Below are 14750 nucleotides of genomic sequence, written 5' to 3'. Positions count from 1 at the left end.
CTCATTTGGTTAAAGATGCAGAAGATTTGGAAGAATAGCTTGTTGAAGAGTAGCTTCTTGTCTCAGCTTTTATAAATCCAAATTCAGTCAAGTTAGAACAACTGAATGATTTTAAATTACATACTGATACAAATTTGACTTTAGCATGCACCAGGCAGATGTGATTTCTGGTGTGTGATTTCTTACAAAATCTGTAGTCTCAGTAGTTTGTTAATTTTATCCAGTATTAACTAGTTATATAAAACTCATTAAAAATTGTTATTGCTCCATCTGCAAGATTCATTGCTTTAATAAGAAACTTGAAATTTGTCAGTCTTAAAAAATGACGTTGTTTACAATTCGAACCCAACTCAGTTAGGGTCCCAAGTGAAGAAAACAAAAAGACTTCTGGAACACAACAAAAACTTATTTTGTGTTATCTTGGTGAACTGCTGCTCTTTTCTAGAAGGCTGAGTCCCACATAGTTGACTTTTAATGCTTTTATTTTCAATATATATGTGTGTCCTGGATTTGTCTTTTGATTTCATCTGATCTTTCTGTTATGCCCTGTGGGAGTCAGAATGTGAGCTATTGCCATCAATCAGTCATTAGTCATTCACTTGGCTTACTTAAGAGCAGAAAACTTTCATAAATCATTGTCCATCTTCTTCTAGGTACCCTGGAAGTGAGGCTTATGGGCTGCCAAGATATATTGGAAAATGTCCCTGGTCGATCAAAAGCCACATCAATTACATTGCCTGGTTGGAGTCCAAATGAAGCCAGATCATCTTTCATAAGCAGACCCAGTAAAAGTAAAAGTGGGAGTGGTAGAAACCTTCTGAAAACTGATGACTTGTCCAGTTCAGTATACCCTTACTTCTCTTATTTTTATGCATTGTCTTTTATTTAAATTTTCATGGGCATGATATGTTCTGTAATTTAAAATATTAAATTGATTGATTCAAAGCTTTAAACTTTAAATATTTCTTTACTTGTTATGCTGTTAACAAAAGCACAACCACGCTATTATGCCCATAAGAACCAATTAAATATGAGATTACATTTCTAAGGGAAACTTACTGGAGATTTTTTTTTTGTTTGTGGAAAATCCTCTTAAAGTTTTAAGCTGAGTTTGTGTACTTTACTTACAGATGAAGTCTGTGCTGTACTGAAGCTGGATAATACCGTGGTTGGTCAAACTAGCTGGAAACCGATTTCCAATCAGTCATGGGATCAGAAATTTACACTGGAACTAGACAGGGTAAAAATGTGGCCTGATTTCCTCAACAGCTGTACTTGATTCTTGTATTAATTTCATGTTGCTTTTTTCCCCTGTTGCTGTCATTTTATTCAAATTCCGTAAGTGCAGCATCCCCATCTTTACTAGAAAGAGCTCCCTGGGCTTAAGCTGTTGTGCTGGGCCAGCATTCTAGAAATCTTAACATTTCTGACTTACATACTGATGTAATATTTTTGTCAAGATCTAACCCTTAGTGGGTTTTCAAAGATGGGAGATGGGAGAGATGGTGCTTACTTTTTTATTTGGATAATCAGCTTTTAATTATTTATCAGTAAAGTGTGATATCAGATCAGTTTGGATGTTTTGGTAAAACTGCATCATAGAATTTTTAGTGTTTTTATAGAAGTGTTCTCATGTAAAGCTGGTCAGTTCTTCAGGAATAATAAATTCATTACTTGTTCGTTCTTATAACTTTAAATGTTGCTTAGAGGGCACAAGTATTGAGTTGCTACTTTTGAAGTAGAATTTATGTTATATAGATTTAGCCAAGTATTTTTTTAGATACCTGATAGTCCTAGTATTTTAAGGTATAAGGTTTCTTTTTTTTCTGAAAATTAAACTGTATTTTAGGAGCTTAAATTATCTCCAGTGCATGTTTACTCCAATACATGCTTCTCACATGAGAAAAAATAACAGCCACTTTCCTGTTTTTTTGCTTTCTCCCTGCAAAGCCCCAGTCCAGATTCCCTCCATCTAGGAAGGAAGCAATTTTAGACTTGCAAGTAGAGAAATTCAGGTTACAGTCAGGACTAGTGCAGGAAAAAAAAAACCAAAAAAAAACCAAGCAGCTGTGGAGCTCTGAAGCCTCAATTATTTTCAGATTAAGACTTAAACTACTCAGCATAGTAGCTGCTCCTGCCAGCCTCATATGTGTTGTGGGCTCTATTTAAGAACTCAGGTTTTGGTGCCAGAAAAGGACTTTGCTTCTGCTGTTCCTGGCCACGTATCCTGAGACTGGCTCAGAAGGTCAGAGCTTGGTGCCAGTGACACTAAGGTGTGGTTTCAATCCCCATATGGGTCATTCACTTAAAAGCTGGACTTTGATGATCCATGCAAGTCCCTTCCAACTCAGAATATTTTGTGAATCCTTCTGTGCTTGAAATGCACAATCCAAGCCCCGTTATTCTTTAATCTGGTGCTTCTTGACTTTTACTTCTTTTAAAACATATCATAGCCGTGGTAGACAGTAAAATGATGTATCATGATGGAACTGAAGTAGTAACATGCGATGGTGCTGTTACATTGCAGGATTCTTCCCTTTTGGGACAGGTTTTTGTAACACACATATAAAACACTCTAAGAATACATAAATCACATCAGCAAGATAGAGCAGTAGCTCCTGGTAGTTTAAAGTTTTTGACTCCTCTTTACAACCATATTACAACAGGTGTATGCATTTCTAGAGATAGTCTATAAGGTTTTGCATCATCATGGATATCCAGGTACGAAAATGTTTGCAGGCATCAAATGAAGTTGGTACTTGTAAAAAATATGGAAACTATCAAAACTGAGGTTTCTAAGCACAAGTTAAGCTTTGTTGTCAGAGCTTGAGCTAAAACATCTTGAACAAGCAGTGTTGTTAGACTGACCCAAAAAGTCTGGTTACTGTGGTTCTCTGCTTCTACTCTCGGGGAAAATTTTACATCTGTGCTTTTATTTTTACACTGGAGATCTCATCTGAACTGAAGTGAAATGCTGTGATCATCAGAGCTTCAGTCTGACTGGTTAGCCCTGACAGCCTTTTAAAATAACAGCTCTGCATCTTGATCCTTGAGTTCCTTGATCTTACAATTGTACCGTGGTGACTCTTGCAGAACAATTACTAATAAGTGATTTCCTGTGTCTGTGTTTCCTGTCATAGTCACGTGAATTAGAAATCTCAGTTTATTGGCGTGACTGGAGATCTTTGTGTGCAGTAAAGTTTCTGAGGTTGGAAGATTTCCTGGATAACCAACGGCATGGCATGTGTCTCTATCTCGAACCCCAGGGCACTCTGTTTGCAGAGGTAAGAATGTTTCTTTGAAGCACTTGAACATACTTGAAAGTATTACATGGCAGAATAGTTTAACAAGTTTTCCTTGAACTTTTAAGAATGCATTTTGTTCTGAAACTTCAACTATAACACACGTTATTTGACCTGCAGGTTACGTTTTTTAATCCGGTTATTGAAAGAAGACCAAAACTCCAGAGGCAGAAGAAAATTTTTTCGAAACAGCAAGGTGATTCTTTCATATAAACATGTAAAGCTTAAAACTTGTATAGATCTGTGAAATTTTTTAGACAGAGGTCTAATGTTTGCCTGCAAATTATACTGTTGATAATGAAGGATTTGGCATTGCATTTAGAAATCGTTTGTATAAGAATTCCTTATTATGCATTAGCATTTAATTGTGGTTAATTAGAAATTGCAAAGGAAAATTATAAATTTTGTTTGTTTTTCATAAACTATAAATTAATTCATATGAGATTTTTTTAATTATTGGTTTTGGTAATGAGTAAGAAAATTACTTGCATTCTGTTTTCTTTTTTCACAATATCTATAGGCAAAACATTTCTCCGAGCTCCTCAGATGAATATTAATATTGCCACTTGGGGAAGGCTGGTGAGAAGAGCTATTCCTACAGTGAATCACTCTGGCACCTTCAGCCCCCAAGCAGCAGTGCCTGCCACAGGCCAAGTGGTGGATGCCCAGCTCGCTGAACTGACCCTGCCAGCCGGGTAGGTCACCCCTGCAGCTCTGCTGTATCCCTGAGCACAGGAGGGAGCACTGAGAGGCTTCTGCCCTCATGTACAGAATGTGTGCACAGTTATCCTGAAAGGCTGCACACCTTTCCTTCTTTTAGTTGTGGAGAACTATTCTGTAGCTAGATCCAGACACACATGTTTGGTTTAGGAGAAATCTACAAGTGTTAAAATAGTCTTTGCTATACACTGAGGAGTTATTTATTTTCTTGCCAGTGACTCTCCTGTAGCCAAATTGGACTTTGAACTTGAGCCTGAGCCTCCACCCGCTCCACCCCGTGCATCTTCCCTTGCAGAAATTTGTGAATCTTCCTCTGAGATAAAGGCTCCTGATGTGCCTTCTCAGGTAAGTACTTTTTAAGAGTCTTGGGTTATACAGTTTAACATGGTTGTAGTATTGGCATCTTTATGATGGATTTCTGCCTTTATAAATCAGCACATGCTCCCTTAACTTCCACACACAGAATTGTGTCAGTAGAATGCTCTGATTGCTCTTGATGGCAGACTGTTTCTGTGGTTGCTGTGTTTAACACTCTATGTAATTAATTCCAACACAGAAAAAAGCCAGAGCTCCAAAACTATTAGAGTATTCAGGATAAAATGGTTTTATTAAGAGAGAGCAAAATTACTGGAGCAGTAGGTTTCATCAGTCTGCTAAAATCTTACTTAGCTGAATCATCTGGAAATTCGTCATTTTAGCCTAGGCAATGGGTGTATTAAGAATTTCATGTGCTTTTAGTAAAATTTCTGCTTTCATTTGCCTTCACAATCAGTTTTAAATTTTCAGGTTTCTTTTTCTTCACAGGATGAAGTAGCAACTTATGATTTTGAAAATGGCAGAAATAGTATTGTTCCAAAACACCAGCCTGAAATAATCTGTCAGTCTGATGTTCCAGATTCAGACATGAAATACACCAACACCAGAGAGTCTGAAGATAGAAGGTAAAAAAACAGTGGTTTTCCTGTTTTGATCTGAATAATATTTCTTACAGCTAACAAACTAGAAACTTTGTGACCAATTTTTATTTACATAGATCACAACAAAGATTCCAGTTCAGTCTGAAGGATTTCAGATGCTGCGCTGTACTGGGCAGAGGACATTTTGGAAAGGTAAATGTCAAAAGGCTGTTTCAAGTGTCAGGGCTTTATCAAGAAGTAGATATAGCTCTTAAATTTATCTCCTCTGTTTTAGGTGCTGTTGGCAGAATACAAAAACACAAATGAGATGTTTGCTATTAAAGCCTTAAAGAAAGGAGATATTGTGGCTCGTGATGAAGTGGACAGGTCAGTTTGTACGGTATAAACATGTGGATTCTGTAAATCAGCTGTGTGCTCTGCCAGGGAGCTGCTGAATTGAGTGGAAGAGCAAAGTCAGTTGTCATCTCCTTTTGTAGCTGGCTGCTGTAGATGTGTATTCTTTCTTGTTCGGGGGCAAGCAGGAAGCAGAGTAACCCCTGGTTTGTTTTAGTGCCCTTCTTATGCCTGAACTACAGCTCTGACTTAAAGCTGATCCTGTTTTTGATTTTCAGGTTCTCTTGCAAGTATTTATTCTAATTACTTCCATCACATTAGGGGATAACAGTGACTGTTTGCTTTACTGGCAGAACCTGTTGCTGTTTCTGAACCTGTAACATACTGTCATGCTCTGTCCATCATATTTCTCTTTGTATACTCCACTGTTGGGTGTTTTTCAATCTTTGACCCAAAACTCAGGTTCTGTTTTTTGGGGCTTTTTATTTGCCTGGATGCGAAAGAGCCATTACAAAATTGTTTGGTTTTAGTGCAAGAAGGTGTTTTTACAGTTGCTTAAGAGTGACTGTGTTCATTTGCAGGAAGAAAGATAGCTGTATTAACAATAACCTACAACTTAAACAATTAGTTTAAGGAGAAATAACCATGAATTACTATAGAGAGATATCTGTAATACTGTCACTGGATTTCCTCTTTATGTCTTGAAAATAATTAAAATAAAAATTGATTGAAATGAATGTCACATGATAGCAGTGCATAGTTAATGCAATCCAAGTATTTGGAAGGAAAATTGTTGGCACAATTTTCATGGACTGCTAAGTTTTCTCCTTTCATTTGGAAAAGCTAAATATAAATTTATGAAATCCTGATATTAAAATCTCTCTTGAACAAAAAAAATGTTCTTATCTTATCCGGAGGAACAGAGCAAAAAACATAAAGTATAAAATACCAGTAATTTCTGAGAATTGAAAAACTGTTGTTCAGCACTGAGCTTTATGTTGTTCCTGATTTTGTTTGCAGCTTGATGTGTGAAAAGCGAATATTTGAAACTGTGAATAGTGTAAGACATCCCTTCTTGGTGAACCTTTTTGCTTGTTTCCAAACCAAAGATCATGTGTGCTTTGTAATGGAATATGCTGCTGGTGGGGACCTGATGATGCACATTCACACTGATGTCTTCTCTGAGCCCAGAGCAGTGTGAGTATCCCTCCCTTCCTGTGGCATTAAGGGAAGGCTTTGCTCAGTGGATAAGAACAAAGGGCTTTATCACCACATGCCACCACATTATGCCACTTCAGTAAATGCTGCTTAAGGGTTGGAGATTCTAACTGATTTTGTTGTTAGAAGACGACATGCGGGTTTAATGTGCCTGAATCTACACTGAATTCTACACTGAAAATCTATATGCAAGTATTTAGTTTTTATAATACTTTTTTTAGGATCACATTAAAAATGTGAATGAAGAGTTAAAATAGTAGACAAAGCAAAAAAGGAAAGAATAAGCTCATTTAAAAAACCTTCAATGCTATAGCAGTAAACACTACAGAAAATTTATCCTCCAGCCCAGTCAAACATGCCACAGTTTGAAAGCAAGTTTAGGTGTTCTTGCCATCTGGCTTTAAAACTGGCCTTGTAAAACTAATCTGTACCCAAAAAACCAATTGGTAATCTTCAAAGGATGGCTCATAAAAAATCAATAAAAATGGACTTCACATTCTGAAAAGCAAGACAAAATTCCATTGAAATTTTAACTTTTTCAACAGATTTTATGCTGCGTGTGTGGTTCTTGGACTTCAGTATTTACATGAGCACAAAATAGTGTACAGGTAAGTAGTCATTTCCAGCAGATGAATTTCAGCTGTTCTGAACAGTACTAAAGAAACACATCAATGATGCAATTTTGTTCTCAAATGTTCATTTAGAGATTTGAAGCTGGATAACTTATTGCTGGACACAGAAGGCTTTGTGAAAATTGCTGACTTTGGTCTTTGCAAAGAAGGTAATGGCCCTTAAATTTTCTTTCTAGGGGAATTCCATAGTCTGTCCTACTCTTGACTGTTCCTTGAGAGTTTTGGACTGCCAGATATGCACAGGGTCTATTTACATTTTACAAGTAGGAAAAACATAGGTGGTTTCTTCATTCTAAACATCTTGACCCTGCACAACAAAATCAAGTGCCATTATAATCCATCCTGAGTTCTTGTTTTTTTACAAATGGACTATCTATTTTTTTAGCTCAGAAACAGTTGCAACTCTGAGTATATGGAAATGTGATTCTGTGTGTGACTCTTAGGAAAATGATATGCAAAGTATACTACAGCTAAAATTGAGAGATTGTCCCAAAAAGGAAGCCTAGAAAGTTACTTTCAAGCATCTCACTACTGGCAAATACCAAATAGAGGTAGTTATTACAGTGTTTTTCTAAAAACCCATTGTGTGGGCAAAGCGTTTTTTCAGTTTTTCTAGCCTGTCTTCCATATATTTTCCTTTAAGGTAGCCTAAGAGGAAATTGGGTAAACTCAGTATGTCTTCAGACAGGAGTGCCAGGGCAAGTCCTGTGACTGTAGCTACAAATAAGTTCTGTAAATAACAAAACAAAATGAGAAGGAAAGTTATTTCCTTTACTGACTGCTACAATTAATGGTTTTCCCAAGTTTTCTGCAGCAGCTCCCCTTGTCATGTCCCATCAGGCCTGGTGGTGCTGATGTCCCAAACTGTGCCCCTCTGGCAAATCCACAGGGCTTTTTGTGCTCCACGTTGTCTCACTACACTCCATGTTTTACTCTACTATATGTAATTTGCACTGCAGAAGCATCCAGAGGGGCACGTTTGGCTAAACTAGTGTGTACTGCGTTTTCTTGTGCTGTTAGAAATGGAGCATAAGATTGTATCTTTCCAAACAAAGACAACTGGGTAACAGAGGTGTAACTGGAACCTTAATCTGGCTCATTGCATATAGTGAGAGATAGAAAGATTTGAATGGAAGCACACGTGAAACAAAGGCATGGGGAGGAAGAAGGAGGGAATGTTTTATCTCATTGGCCTGAGCCTTCAGGTCCCAGGCCTTGGATCTACAGTATTGGTTGAAGTTGGTTCTGCTTGGAGAAACAGGTTGTGGAATGGCAGAAAATACTGCTTGCTTTTCATCATCTGTAACTTTCAGGAATGGGATTTGGAGACAGAACAAGCACATTCTGTGGCACACCGGAATTTCTGGCTCCAGAGGTGCTGACAGAAACCTCCTATACAAGAGCTGTAGACTGGTGGGGTCTTGGTGTTCTTATCTATGAGATGCTGGTGGGTGAGGTAAGTTCTAGTAAGGTACAGTGGAGTCATAAAAAGCAATGTTCAAAAGTTACAAACCTCAAGATACCAGCCTGTTAACATTTCATATGCCCTACCTGCCACAGTATCAGTATTCATTATACAGCATGCATAGGCATACCCAGCTTTACAGCCAGCATCTTAATGTGAGTCATCAAGAAAAAGAAGTGTGAAATACTGAGCAGCCACTCACCTGATATTGGCTGCTGTAACACTGGAGAAGTTGGCAAGTCATGTCTGGAGCTTGAATTATCAGCAATTGTAGAAGCCAACAAGTTGTAACAGATTTTTGCTTTACTCTGTTTTAATTACATCATTATGTCCTAAATCAAATTCAGTAATGGTAGTGTCTCTAAGAGTACAGTACATCTGTACATACAGTTTGGGGGAGCTAGGTTTCCAGGACACATCTGTTACCAAATCTAGATGTGCACAGCAATATCAGTCTTCTGCTTTCAAATGCTTTTGGGGAAAAAATAAACTTAACTCTTCTAGCTTGAATGGAAGTGAACTTTAACACATAAAACTGGATAGCAATGAAAGATTATGCCAAACACACTAAAATATAAAGCCTCAGTTCCATGTAAATGAGCTGGTATAAATAAATCACTGTTGAGAAGTTTATTTGCCATTGCATATACTGCTCTGCCTTCTGGTCCATTTTGTAACAGTATCTCCCAGGTGGCACTGTGATAGCGCGCATGCTAAAAACTCATAATTTTGTTCTTTTTCAAAAAAAGATGGTCATTCAAATTACTTCCACTTCCTTTCAGGTAAAAAAGGACAAAAAGCTTGTACAGTATCACATTTGTCAGGCCACTTCAAAACAGTTTGAAAACACCTGAGCTGCAACATGCTGAAGATTTTACTAAAACAAATTTGTCTTGCCCACACTATTTGTGAACGGTAGCTACCCCAAAGAAGAGCTGATAGATAATTTCCATGTACACCCACCTGAAGTTCAAAGAAGATCCCAGTTTTAGGTGTTTCTACCTCTAAAAGCACATTTTTAAAACACAGTCCTTCAGTAGGTATTAGGGGATGGCAGCTTGCCTTTTTTCTCTTCCTTATGGAAAGCCATGTATCTGTTTTTGGGAAGCAAGACTTCATTTCGGGGTGTCTAATTCCAAATATTCAGCTAAGTTTATGTTGTTTTCAATTGTGATTTTAAGCCTGTTTATAGTGGGGGTTTTTTTCACTTTCCTTATAGTCTCCCTTCCCTGGAGATGATGAGGAAGAGGTGTTTGACAGCATTGTAAATGATGAAGTAAGATATCCACGATTTCTGTCTACAGAAGCCATCTCAATAATGAGACGGGTAAGAACATTTTACTAATTATTACAGTATCTCCCTCTTGACCTGTTTCCAACAATTACTTTTGTGAGGAACAAAACAGATTAGGAACCTGCACTTCATGGTTTTTTTGACAATTAAATTTCAGACTTGCTTCATTTATGCTCTGCCTGTCACCTTAAATGAAAATAGTCTGTGCCATTCCACGTTATTAGGAGCAAGTTTTTCTTTTTAAAGTGCAAAACACTTAAGGCTCCATTTTCTCTCTGGACTCAGTTTCCTAGTTTTACCTAACTAGAATAGTTCAGCTCTCTTTTCTTAGCCAAACACTGCTGAATTGACCTGTTTGGTGGATTAGCATTGTCACATGAATATTTTAATTCAAAGACTTCTAAATCTTTTTGGTTACTTTCCAGCTGGGGCAGGGAACACTGTACACATGGCATCTGCAGTCCCATTCTTGGCAAGGAACAGCTGATTTTGGTTATGGTAGTTGTTAGTACTATTCCTTAGTGAGATGTGTCTGCTTATCAAAGGAATGCAGTTTAATCTAGGTTAGCACCTTATCACAATTGATAGAAAGGCAATATTGGAGGTGGTTCCAAAGCCTTTGGAATCAGCCTCTCCACATAAACGCCTGATGCTGTGTATCAGTTTAGCACCCAATTCAGCACTGTGCTGTAGCACAGTAACTACTGTGACAAAACTATCTAAGTAATAGCATAAATACTGGGTAACTTAAAACAAGTGCTTAGTCTCAGGGAGTGTTTGCCTAGAGAAAGCAAGCAGAATACAGATTTAAGGCAGTACCTGGGGAAGGTAGTTTTGCTGTGAAAATTCATGCCAATATCCACAAGCCACAGGGTGCTGCTACACTGCACCCACAATACACGTACTAGGAACTTTGTACTGGCAGTTTACCAGGTGGAGCTCTCTGCATGCTCTTTCCATCACAGAATTTCATTCAAAATATACTAGACATTATTTTTAGATGGCTGCATCTGAATATCAACCCAGCCTGCTGCTGGGCCCTGCCTGGAACAGGGGGCTGCTCACAGCAGTACAGTTCACAAGGGGGAGCATCAAACTTCTGGGGGTAACTAGGAAACCCTTTCCTTTGCCTGAATGTAAGCAGCTTGAACCTGCTCCTGGTAAATCAACTGCTGCGAAGGAGCTGAGCACTGAGACAGCAAGGTTAATCAATCTCTTCTCTGAGCTGAGCAAGAACCACTGGGTTAGGTAAATCTGCACCCTCACCAGCAAAGAGGAATTTTGCACTCTGTGACTTGCCCCAGATCACCTCCAGTACCAAGATGTGGCAGCACAGCTCTGCAGGGAGACAGATGAGTCTGCTCTGGCACTGGTACTGCCTTAGCTGCTGCTGAAACTGTGCTGGCAGGCTGAAAGAGCACTGCTAAAAGCTAAAAGCTTTCTCTGTCCATTCCTTCAAGGGGAAAGGACTACCCACAGGTCAGGCAGTATGGCTTTACTGTCCACCTTATCCTGCTGTTGGCTCTTACACAGTAACACTCATCCTTCCTCCTTCCTTTCCCTGCCCCTGAATTTCTCCACTGAAACTCTGCATGTTTTGTCAGCTGCTAAGAAGAAATCCAGAGCGGCGTCTTGGGGCTGGAGAGAAAGATGCTGAGGATGTGAAAAAGCATCACTTTTTCAGGGTGAGTACAAACTAGTATTATTTCTAAGAACCCAAAGGACTAGAGATGGGAAACTAAACATCAGTTCATTTATTTTACAGCAAACAGATTGGCATGCTTTACTGGCCAAGAAAGTCAAGCCTCCTTTCGTCCCTACCATTAGAGGAAGAGAAGATGTCAGTAATTTTGATGATGAATTTACCTCTGAAGCACCTATCCTCACTCCACCTCGGGAACCAAGGATACTTTCAGAAGAAGAGCAGGAAATGTTCAGAGATTTTGATTACATTGCTGATTGGTGTTAACTTCCACACACTGTGAAGCCCCAGCTGACTGGCTCACAAGAATGCCTCTCTCTGAAGAATACTGACCCTTCAATTGCTTTCTGTGCCACCTGCAGCTTCTGGGTTTTTTTAAATCACATGAAGATCCTTTTAAGTACTGCTTTAACACTCTTTCAAAGAGTGGCCTCTTTGTATATTGTTTTTTATCTGAGCACTGGAAAGCAGGTCTATGGCGTTCCTAAGCTGAGTTGGTGAAGCCAGGCTGTGTTGAACTTCCCGCACATGGGCGCACGTGGATCTGTACAGCTCCTCTCACTCTTCCACAGCAGATAATGCCGCTTTTTACAGTATCTGCCTTACGTGGGAAATGCAGACTTTGAGCTAGGTAATCTCCACTCAGCCACACTGAAGTAAGTTGGGATACTGGTGACACTCACACAGAACCTGGTTCTAGTCGGAGAAGGCAAATGATTTCAGCTAAACTTTGTGCAGTCTTTAAAACTACACATTTTTACGTACACCTTCATCTTGTGTTCTTAAAATAATGCTATTGAGAACAGATATGCCTTGTTTTGTAAATTTTCTATGGTATTTATTAGGAAAAATGTTAAACACCTTGCCTTTGAGATAACAACTGTGTAAGTGCTTCCATTACAAAGAAAAACCCAGAAAAATCCGGAGAGTTTACCAAAGTCACTTGCCAAACAGCTTTGCCTTCAAGCTCCTTGAGCATAGCTTAAGGCCCTGGTTGGGATGAGGAATGTAAGGAGGACGCTGCTCAGTGAAACCCCAGAGTGGAGCAGCTGCAAGGCCCAGGCCCAGCCCCTTCCACACTCACCTCGAGCCTTTCCCGCAGCCCGAGGGGGCAGAGAAGTTCCCAGTCCGTATCTAACCCCTCCATCCTCCTGTCTGCTGTACAGTATCATATCACTTAGGAAAAGTAAGCATTTTCAATGTATACATGCTGTGAACATGTATATTTGGAAGTTGTAATGTATTCTTACCTCCAGGCAAGTTATTTAACTGTACCACTTCACCGATGTTGCGTAGTGGCCAAGTGAACAAAAAAATGTATCCATGTAGGCCACTGAGCTCCAGCCCCTGGATTGGCAGTTACTGAGGGTAAAAAGCAATATATTGTAATAGAATGTATAAATATTTTTGATAAAAACAGTGTATATTTTATAAACCCCTTAACACTAAAAGCTGTACCTCAAAAGTAATTTAGACCAGACACTGTGTGTATTTGTAAACCAAGACCTATTTTTGGCATCTGCTGTTCTGTGGGCAAACATTGACTCTTGGAAAATAAATTTTCCTCCTGGTCCTTACCTCTAGCACTATTCAGCACTGTAACTTCACAGGTTCAACCTGGCCAGGAGTTTGCTGTTCATGGGCTAAGGCAGTGAGCATCGCACTCAAATGAATTTAAAACTGGTCATTTTATTAATTCAAAGAAGAAATGCAAACCACTGGAGTATGCAATGCTAAGGTGGTGGTTTAAAATCAAGATGCTGGACAGACCTACAGGGTTAGGCAGGGGAGAGGCTTAAGGGATTAAAAAAATAAAATAATCATTACTAGGTCTAAAACAGGCCAATCCCCCACAGGAAGGGGGCAGGCACCTTCCCCACTGCTACAAATCACGTTGGAAAGAGTGAGTCAACTCCTCAGCATTCCTTGTTTCCCGGTTCTATATTGACTAGAAACAAATTATGTTCCTGTATCTAGCTGAAACCAATACTTTTGAGGTACAGTCAGCTCGCCCTTTTTGGTTCCCAAATATATATATACACAAGCATCTCACAGGGTGCTTAATACTTACGAAAGTATCCTCAAACATACCTTTTTGTAACTACATCTTGTACAGAAATCTTTTTTTAATCTAAGCAAATCACTAAAAAAAAAAAATTAGAAAAAATTAGAGGGCAGGGTATGTTCACCCAGTTAAGCTGAAAAAAGCACTAATTTTATCTCTGTAGTTTTTTAAATATTTTTAGGCAGATTAAGATTTAAACCCTAGATTGTAAATATATTTTGCTATACTTTATCCGTATGTGGCTGCTCAAGCACTTTGTAAGGAAATTAGGATATTTTAGAATGGTACACTATGCATTAAATGAAATGTGCCTTTAACAAATGTCATTCTAAGTGTTTTGCAGTCATTAATATCACAAATTAAAGGTCTAAATAGAGTAATTTGTAAATTGTGTCGCAAACATGATTTTGCTGTTCCTTGAAGTGGCTGGTCATGTCTTCCCCACAGGTAACTTCAGAAAAGATCTTAATGCCAGGAGGGGACAGTCTCTTGGTGGCAGCTCAGTAGGCTTTTTTTTTTTTTAAAGAACATTACAAATTGCCTCTGAACAGTCTGGCTTGGAGCAGTCAGGACAGCTGGAGTCTGTCTGCCAGGCTCAGCATTCTCCCTCCCAGGCTTCCCCTGAGGGCGCAGGGGAGACAACTCAGCCCTGCTCCTGGGTACTGCTTCATTACAGTCTCCTTCCTACCACCATTCCTTAGCAAGCTGTGTAACCAAACCACAATCTGTACCTACCTACCCCTCACTGAGCTCGTTCTTTGAACAGTCTAGAGGACAAAGCTTTCTTCTGAGTGCATTTAGAACCAAACTCTTTACTTTTAGGAGCCACATGGAATTTTAGGCGGCCATTTTGCCCCGAGGCAGACACTTCACACCTGGCTAAACAATCGTTCCAGAAAGGGCTCGCTTGAGCATTTCAAGGATTTAATCTGAACTGCCGTTGAATTAACGTTTGAAGATGTTCCCCACACACTTGTGTGTGAATAATCCAACCCTTCATCGTCCTGTCCGGCATTCTCCGGGCCGGCTGCTGAGCCGCCCCCTCAGGCCCGTCCCGGCTGAGCCGAGCGCCCGGAGCCCGCCCTCAGCCTGAGGGCAGCGG

At 39.3% G+C, this 14750-nt stretch overlaps 1 protein-coding gene across 2 annotated transcripts in view; it reads left to right on the top strand.

Annotated features, from left to right (window-relative positions):
- Positions 1 to 14036, top strand: part of PKN2 (protein kinase N2) — a 54601-nt gene extending 40565 nt beyond the window's left edge. Inside the window, exons 7-22 of one of the 2 annotated variants that reach the window (XM_058809051.1) lie at positions 654 to 839; positions 1131 to 1240; positions 3141 to 3284; positions 3423 to 3498; positions 3823 to 3997; positions 4238 to 4367; positions 4827 to 4963; positions 5056 to 5131; positions 5214 to 5305; positions 6293 to 6469; positions 7036 to 7098; positions 7195 to 7271; positions 8436 to 8578; positions 9807 to 9914; positions 11486 to 11566; positions 11647 to 14036. In XM_058809051.1, coding sequence (XP_058665034.1) covers positions 654 to 839; positions 1131 to 1240; positions 3141 to 3284; positions 3423 to 3498; positions 3823 to 3997; positions 4238 to 4367; positions 4827 to 4963; positions 5056 to 5131; positions 5214 to 5305; positions 6293 to 6469; positions 7036 to 7098; positions 7195 to 7271; positions 8436 to 8578; positions 9807 to 9914; positions 11486 to 11566; positions 11647 to 11850 — 1979 coding nt within the window. In that variant the 3' untranslated portion in view covers positions 11851 to 14036. Of the gene's footprint in view, positions 1 to 653; positions 840 to 1130; positions 1241 to 3140; positions 3285 to 3422; positions 3499 to 3822; positions 3998 to 4237; positions 4368 to 4808; positions 4964 to 5055; positions 5132 to 5213; positions 5306 to 6292; positions 6470 to 7035; positions 7099 to 7194; positions 7272 to 8435; positions 8579 to 9806; positions 9915 to 11485; positions 11567 to 11646 lie in introns of both variants that reach the window. The other variant, XM_058809050.1, reaches the window with a different exon arrangement.
- Positions 14037 to 14750: the final 714 nt, after the last annotated feature.

This window comes from Ammospiza caudacuta, chromosome 7 (assembly GCF_027887145.1).
Source record: "Ammospiza caudacuta isolate bAmmCau1 chromosome 7, bAmmCau1.pri, whole genome shotgun sequence".
NCBI lineage: Eukaryota > Metazoa > Chordata > Aves > Passeriformes > Passerellidae > Ammospiza > Ammospiza caudacuta.
The sequence above is the reverse complement of the archived record's forward strand: the minus strand, read 5'-3'. Positions and strand labels throughout refer to the sequence as shown.